We start from the raw sequence: 8,364 nt of genomic DNA, 5'->3' as shown, positions 1-8,364 counted from the left end.
GGGGTGGGGCCGGGATCCGGGCTTCCCCCTCCCCAGCGGCGACGGCTTGGATCGGGAGGGCAGGAGGGCCATGGGTCGCCCCTGGCTCGTCTGCTGGGCGCTGCTCCTCGCCCTGGGCCTCTGCCAGGGCCACCGGGGCAGGAAGCGGAACGTGTTGCTGATCGTCGGTGAGTGTCGCCCCGGCCCCCCCGGGGACCCCAACCCCATCACTGGTCCCCCCCTCCACCGGGACTCAGCGACCGAGGGACCCGGGGGGCACTGGCCTGACCGCCCTCCCACATAATCATACTGGTATCTCTTAAGCGCTTACTCTCTGCCAAGCACTGTTCTCAGCGCCGGGGGCCATACAAGGTAGTCAGGTTGTCCCACGTGGGGCTCACGGTCTTCATCCCCCTTTTCCAGATGAGGGCACTGAGGCCCAGAGAAGTGAAGTGACCGGCCCAAATCACACAGCAGACCAGTGGCGGAGCTGAGATTAGAACCCACGTCCTCTGACTCCCAAGCCCGGGCTCTTTCCCCCAAACCAAGATTACTTTGCGATTATTATTAATCGTATTTATTGAGCACTTACTGGGTGGAAAACACTGTACTAAGCGCTTGGGAGAGGACATTTTAACAATTCACTGCTCTAACAGTTTCATTCATTTATATGGATGTCGTCAGGAGCTTAGCCCCGCAGGTCCCCCCGACCCTGACCCTGCTCGGACCCCTCATCTCCCGACCGGTTAGTATAGTGCTCCCAGGCCCGTGCTCTGTCCGCTACGCCATGCTGCTCCTCTAGTCCTCATCCGCTTCGTGTCCTCATTATAGTAATCACTGTAGTATTCGTTAAGCCCTGACTATGCACCAAGCACTGCACTAAGCGCTGGGGTAGGTCCATGATCATCAGGTCCCACCCGGGGCTCACAGTTCAAGTAGGAGGGAGAACCGGGTTTGAATCCCCATTTTGCAGATGAGGCAGCCGAGGCTTAGAGAAGGGAACTGACTTGTCCAATGTCCCACAGCAGGCAAGCGGCAGAGCGGGGATTAGAACCCGGGTCCTCCGGTTCCCGGGCCTGGGCTCTAGCCACTAGGCCGAGCTGCTTTCCTGCAGAGATTGATCACGGGCCAGAAAACGCACTCCTTGTGACCGACTGTGCCGCCCTGAGTCTCCCTCCTGGGGCGGAGGAGCGGGGATGAGTGACGATACATCGGAGTCCTCCCCACCACCCCCCCCCCCCAAAGTCTTCCCTCCACCTCCCCAAATCCTTCCTTCCCCCTCCCCAAGAACAGGCTGTCACTCACAGGACTTCCTGCTTCCAGGCCCAAGCCTTAGGTCCTCGTGACAGAGACCAAGCCAGGCCCGAGCCAGTCTGACCGCCCCCTTCCATAGAACCTCCCTGTCAGAATAAAAATAACAACAATAATAATAGTATTTGTTAAACGCTTACTACATGTCAAGCATTGTTCTAAGCGCAGGGGTTGATACAAGCTTATCAGGTTGGACACAGTCCCTACCCCCATGGGGCTCACAGTCTTCGTCCTCATTTTACAGATGAGGGAACTGAGGCACAGAGAAGTGAAATGACTTGTGTGAGAGGTCACACAGCAGACAGGTGGGGGGCCAGGAGGAGAACCCAGGTCCGGGATCTAGCCACTGGGCCACGCTGCTTCTCTAAATCTAATTTTCAATCTGCAAATCTTCCCAGGGTTAGAATCCCTGTTCCCCTGTGGCCTCAGGCCTCGGCCTGATTCCATCCCTCTCTCCATGGTCCGCGGCCTCTGCTGTGTGACCTTGGGGCAAATCAATTGCTTCCTCTCGACCCCTATTAGAGAAGCAGCATGGCTCAGTGGAAAGGACACGGGCTTTGGAGTCAGAGGTCATGGGTTCGAATCCCCACTCTATCACTTGTCAGCTATGTGACTGTGGGCAAGTCACTTGACTTCCCTGGGCCTCAGTTCCCTCATCTGTAAAATGGGGATGAAGACTGTGAGCCTCACGTGGGACAACCTAATTACCCTGTGCTCGGCACATAGTAAGCGCTTAACAAATACCAACATTATTATTATTTCCTCATCTGTAAAATGGGGGTTGTACTAGCCAGCTCTCCCTCCCCACTGGACTGTGAGTCCTGGGTGGGGGAGCTGATTATCTTGCAGAACTGTACATTCCAAGCGCTTAGTACCATGTTCTGTACATAGTGAGCGCTCAATAGATATGATTGAATGAATCTCGTATCCTCATCATCAGTGATATTTATTGAACGCTTCTTGTGTGCAGAGCACTGGACTATGCGCTTGGGAGAGTCAATCAATCATATTTATTGAGTGCTTACTGTGTGCAGAGCACTGGACTAAGCGCTTGGGAGAGAACAGTAGCACAGTATAACGGACACATTGCCTGCCCAAAATGAGTTTACAGTCTAGACGGGGAGAAAGTATCACAGAGTTGGTAGACACATTCCTGATGCTTAGCACACAATTGGTACTTAAAGGCAGCCCATCAGTCATATTTATTGAGCGCTTACTGTGTACTAAGCACTTGGGAGAGTCCGGTATTACAGATGCATTCCCTGCCCACAACAAGCTTACAATCTAGAGGAGCTGGGGGAGACAGACATGAATAACAAGTACAGTGCTCTGCACACAGTAAGCGCTCAATAAATACGATTGAATGAATGAATAGAAAGGAAGAAATGACAGATATGGGCATAAGCGCTGTGGGGTTGGGAGTGGGGATAAGTAAAGGGAGCAAGTCAGGGCGATGCAGAGGAAGAAAAGGAAAGGAGGGCTTAGTCAGGGAAAGCCAAAAACCATAATTATTGCTGCTGCTGTCGTGGGTGGGTGAGTTTACGTGGGCCCCGGACCAGGCCGGGCTGCTTCCCACGCGTGTAAGTGAACACGATCGGTGAACACGTCTATCCTCGGTGTGAGGGTCCCCCCAAGGCCCAGGCAGGGCAGCCACAGGTGAGGACTGCCCGCCTGAGGTCGGGAGGGCAGAGCCCCGGGTGGGCCGGGCACCCGGGACCGACCGTGGTTGCCGGAGCCCGGCCCTGCGTCGGGTGGGCCGGTCGGCCCCGGAGCCCGGCTCCAGCTCTCACTCTGCCTCTTCCTCCTCCTCGTCCCGGGTCCAGCGGACGACGGCGGCTTTGAGAGCGGCGCCTACAACAACAGCGCCATCGCGACGCCCCACCTGGACGCCCTGGCCCGCCGCAGCCTGCTGTTCCGCCACGCCTTCACCTCCGTCAGCAGCTGCTCCCCGAGCCGAGCCAGCCTCCTCACGGGGCTGCCCCAGGTCAGCCCGGCCCCGCGGGGCCCACGGGCGTCGAGGCGGGGAGAGGCGGGGCCCCCTGCCCTGTTGGGCCGCCAGCCCTGGTGAGACAGGCCAAGGGAGGTGGAGAAGGTAGTGAGTCCCAAGGGCCCGGGTTCTCATCCCGGCTCCGCCACTCGTCTGCTGGGTGACCTCGGGCAAGATGCTTCACTTCTCTGGGCCTCGGTTCCCTCACCTGGAAAATGGGGGTTGGGACCGTGAGCCCCATGACCGAAAAGAACTGTGTCCAACCTGATGACCTTGTATCTATCCCAGTACTTGGAACGGTGCCTGGCACTGAGGGCTCAATGAGTACCATAATTATTATCATTTTTCTCTGGGCCTCAGTGACCTCATCTGGAAAATGGGGATTGAAACTGAGCCCCACCATGGTGGGATGGGGACATTGTCCAAGCCGATTTGCTTGTACCCGCCCCACTGCTTAGTGCAGTGCCTGCCACGTAGTCAGCGCTTAACAAAAATCACAGTTATTGTCTACTCTGGTGCTTAGTACAGTTCCTGGCACGTAGTAAGTGCTTAACCGATAATGATTACGGTACCCGTAAATTTCTTACTACGAGCTAACTATTGTTCTAAACGTACAAGATACAAGTTAATACCGTTAAAAATAAAAGACTGGTGGGAAGGTTGGGTTGGGGGGGAGGGGGACTGATTGGGATCCCAGCCCCCCGTCTGACTCCCGTGGTCCCGTGGCAGCACCAGAACGGGATGTTTGGGCTACACCAGGACGTCCACCACTTCAGCTCCTTCGACAGGGTGCGGAGTCTTCCTCTGCTGCTCGGCCAGGCCCGAGTCCGCACCGGTGAGGAATTACGGGAGGACCCCTCCCCGCCTCCTCCCTCCCCTCCCTCCATCGCTTCCGGCCAACGTCGGGCTCTGCACAGCCAGGGAAACCTGAGGCCCAGAGAGGTTAAGAACCTGGCCTGAAAGTCACCCAGCAACGCAGGGCTGGACTCAACCGCTCACGGCCCATGGCTCCTCCGCTCCAGCCCCTAGTCGGGGGAAGACATTTCCCCGGTTCTTCCTTAACTAGGCCCTCATTTCCTTTTCTCCCACTCCCTCTGAATCCCCTTGGTCCCCTTTATTCCCCCCTCCCTCAGCCCCCCCCAGCACTTAGGTCCATATCCGTAATTTATTTTTATTAATATCTGTTTCCCCCTCTAACCTGAAAGCTCCCTGTGGGCGGGGAACATGTCTAACAATGCTGTTATACTGTCCTCTCCCAAGCGCTTAGTACAGTGCTCTGCACACAGTGGGCGCTCGATAAATGCGGTTGATCGATCGACCCACCTGGGGGAAGCAGGGAGGGCAGCTCCCCCTCACACACCTCCCGCCCCAGCCCCCCTCCGGCTGGGATCCGCCACCCTGCTGGGGGTTCACCCACCGCTCTTGCCCCCCGGGCCTTTCCCCCAGGCATCGTGGGCAAGAAGCACGTGGGGCCGGAGCCCGTGTTCCCGTTCGACTTCGCGTACACGGAGGAGAACAACTCCGTCCTCCAGGTGGGAAGGAACATCACCCGCATCAAACTGCTGGTCCGCAAGTTCCTCCAGAGCCAGGATGAGAGGTGAGAGGCGGACCCCGCCACAGCCCCTCGCCCTCCGAGGAGTTCAGCTCCCATCCCACACTCACACACACCTCCTCCCGGGCAGCCCTCAACCCCGGGAGCTCGGGGGACGGAGAGCCGGAGTTGGGAGGTCTGCCGGGGGAAAGCCGTGGAGGGGGCCGGGCCCAAAGACGGGGCAGAACGGGCACACCCCAGTATTCTCTAGACTGTCAGTTCACGGTGGGCAGAGAGAAGTATGCATTTATTGAGCGCTCGCTATGTGAGGGCACTAAGCGACTGGGAGAGTCCAATACTATAGAATTAGCAGACGTGTCCTGTGCCCATAATGAGCTGACAGTCTAGAGCACGGCCTGGTGGCTTGAGAGTCAGAAGATGTGGGTTCTAATCCCGGCCCCGCCACTTGTCTGCTGTATGACCTTGGGCAAGGCACTTCGCTTCTCTGGGCCTCAGTTACCTCATCTGTAAAATGGGGGTTAAAACCGTGAGCTCCACGTGGGACGACCTGATTTCCATGTTTCTACCCCCAGTGCTTAGAACGGTGCTTGGCACGTAGTAAGTGCTTAACAAATGCCATTTTTTGATTATTATTAAGAGGGGGAAATCGTGTCTACCAATTCTGTTTTCTTGTCCTCTCCCAAGCGCTCAGTTCTGCACACAGTAAGTTCTCCGTCAGTATCACTGAAAGATTAATTGATTGACCGATCGACTATTGGCCCAGGCCCTTCTTCCTGTACGTGGCCTTCCACGATCCCCACCGCTGCGGCCACTCCCAGCCCCAGTTCGGCGCCTTCTGCGAGAAGTTCGGGAATGGGGAGCAGGGCATGGGCCTCATCCCCGACTGGACCCCCCAGCTCTACACCCCGGAGGAAGTGCAGGTGGGTCGGGCGGTCCCCCGGGGCCCGGGGGGCGGGTACCCCGTCCGGAGAGGGAGGGGCCCCCGACCGAGGTGATGCCTCCCGCGCCCCGGGGACGGCCGCCGGTCACCCCGCGGCCGCCCCCACCTCCTCCAGGTTCCCTTCTTCGTCCCCGACACCCCGGCCGCCCGGGCCGACCTGGCCGCCCAGTACACCACCGTCGGACGCATGGACCAAGGTAGAGGGTCCCGGGGCAGCTTGGGGGCGGGAGTGGGGGAGCGGTCCCGGATGCTCCCGGGCCCTTCCATTCAGTCTTCATTCAATCGATCGCATTTATTGAGCGCTTACTGTGTGCAGAGCCCCGTCCTAAGCGCTTGGAGAGTATGAACGGACGCATCCCCTTCCACAATGAGCTTCTTCCCCTGTCTACGTCACAAAAGCCATGCTCGGCGTGGATTCCCCCGGGGGGGCGGTTAACTCTCCCCCGTCCCGTCCCAATCGGAGCTCCCGTCCGCCCCAGGGATCGGACTGGTGCTGGAGGAGCTGCGGGAAGCCGGCGTCCTGAACGACACCCTGGTCATCTTCTCCTCGGACAACGGCGTCCCCTTCCCCAGCGGCCGCACCAACCTGTACGGGCCGGGCACGGCCGAGCCCCTGCTGGTGTCCACCCCCGAACACCCGGCCCGCTGGGGCCAGGTCAGCCGGGCCTACGTCAGCCTCTTGGGTGCGTTGACCTTCGTCTCCGTCCGTCCGTCGCGTCCGTCGGCAGGAGCGGGGGGGGGGGGGGGGGGGGGCCGAGGTCCGGAGAAGGGAAGGGTCCGGGTAGTTAGGGTCAGCAGCTGAGGCAACAATCCAGCGTCCCCCTTCTCCTCCTGTACCTCCCCCCCTTTGGGAATTCATTCATTCATTCAATCGTTATTTAGTGAGCGCTTACTGTGTGCAAAGCACTGAATTAAGCTCTTGGGAGAGTACAACAGAACAGGCGGACGCATTCCCGCCCACAGTCGGCTCACAGTCTTCAACTCGGGGCTGCCCAGATGGTACCCCTGGCACGGGACGAAAGGTAACAAGTCCTAACTGAAGTGGGAGGGAGGCGGATTAGCCTCAGGAGGAATATCCCGCCAGGATATCTGGGAACAGTCAAGATGCCACTCTAAAGACAGGATGCTTAGTACACACAGTAGGCGGGCGATGAGTACTGTTTATTGGGAAGCAGCGTGGTTCAGTGGAAAGAGCACGGGCTTCGGAGTCAGAGGTCATGGGTTTGAATCCCGGCTCTTCCGCTTGTCAGCTGTGTGACTTTGGGCGAGTCACTTGACTTCTCGGTGCCTCAGTTACCTCATCTGTAAAATGGGGGTTAAGACTGTGAGCCCCACGTGGGACAACCTGATTCCCCTGTGTCTACCCCAGCGCTTAGAACAGTGCTCTGCACATAGTAAGCGCTTAACAAGTACCAACATCATTATTATTATTATTAATGCCGGCTCTGCCACTTGTCTGCTGTGTTACCTTGTGCAAGTCCCTTCACTTCTCGATGCCTCAGTTCCCTCATGTGCAAAATGGAGATTCAACACCCGTTCTTCTTCGTACTTAGACCGTGAGCCCCACGTGGGACCTGATTAGCCCCTTTCTACCCCAGCGCTTAGTACAGTCCTTGGCCCGTAGGAAGCTCTTAACAAATAGCATAATTAATAATAATGGTATTTTTTATGTGCCGGGCACTGTTCTAAACGCTGGGGTAGGTACGAGATAATCGGGTCGGACACCGTCCCCGTCTCACGTGGGGCTCACGGTCTTGATCCCCATCTGACAGAATTGGGACCCGAGGCCCATTATAACGGATGGGTTAGGACGGAGACAGCCATCCGCCCCGCCCGGAGGCAGGGGGCTGGATGGAATGACTTTGCTATCTCTTTCCAGACCTCACGCCCACCATCCTGGACTGGTTCTCCATCCCTTACCCCAGCTACAGCATCTTCGGCTCCGAGCCGGTCCACCTCACCGGCCGCTCCCTGCTGCCCGCGCTGGAGGCCGAGCCGCCCTGGGACACGGTCTTCGCTAGCCAGAGCCACCACGAGGTGGCCATGTACTACCCCATGCGCTCCGTCCTCCACCGGCAGCTCCGCCTCGTCCACAACCTCAACTTCAAGATGCCCTTCCCCATCGACCAGGACTTCTACGTGTCCCCCACCTTCCAGGATCTGCTGCGGCGGACCCGGGCCGGCCAGCCCACCGGCTGGTACAAAGACCTGCGGGGCTACTACTATCGGGAGCGCTGGGAGCTCTTCGACCTGGGCCGGGACCCCGAGGAGAGGCGGAACGTGGCGGCCGACCCTGGCTACGCCGAGGCCCTGCGCCTGCTGAGGGCTCAGCTCCTCAAGTGGCAGTGGGAGACCCAGGACCCCTGGGTGTGCGCCCCGGACGGAGTGCTGGAGGAGAAACTGAGTCCCCGCTGTCGGCCCCTCTATAACGAGTTATGAGGGGAGGCCGGGCTCTGCCACTTGGCTGCCGTGTGACCCTGGGCAAGGCGTTTCACTTCTCTGGACTTGAGCTCCCTCATCTGTAGAATGGGGATTAAGACTGAGCCTTACGCGGGACGGGCACTGTGTCCGACCTGATTAGCTTGTTTCCCCCCC

General features: G+C 58.4%; 1 protein-coding gene across 2 annotated transcripts; it reads left to right on the top strand.

The window, feature by feature from the left end:
- Positions 1–24: 24 nt before the first annotated feature.
- SGSH (N-sulfoglucosamine sulfohydrolase) lies at positions 25–8,317 on the top strand. 2 transcript variants are annotated; one of them, XM_029056712.2, is made up of 8 exons: positions 25–167; positions 3,114–3,274; positions 4,007–4,112; positions 4,724–4,874; positions 5,593–5,749; positions 5,885–5,966; positions 6,249–6,452; positions 7,649–8,317. In XM_029056712.2, exons 1-8 carry the CDS (start codon positions 71–73, stop codon positions 8,206–8,208), a joined length of 1,518 nt encoding a protein of 505 aa, XP_028912545.1. In that variant the 5' UTR covers positions 25–70; the 3' UTR covers positions 8,209–8,317. The 2 variants fall into 2 exon arrangements, with proteins under 2 accessions (XP_028912545.1, XP_028912546.1); XM_029056713.2 differs by lacking the exons at positions 3,114–3,274; positions 4,007–4,112.
- Positions 8,318–8,364: the final 47 nt, after the last annotated feature.

This window comes from Ornithorhynchus anatinus, unplaced genomic scaffold (genome assembly GCF_004115215.2).
Source record: "Ornithorhynchus anatinus isolate Pmale09 unplaced genomic scaffold, mOrnAna1.pri.v4 scaffold_264_arrow_ctg1, whole genome shotgun sequence".
NCBI lineage: Eukaryota > Metazoa > Chordata > Mammalia > Monotremata > Ornithorhynchidae > Ornithorhynchus > Ornithorhynchus anatinus.
The sequence above is the reverse complement of the archived record's forward strand: the minus strand, read 5'-3'. Positions and strand labels throughout refer to the sequence as shown.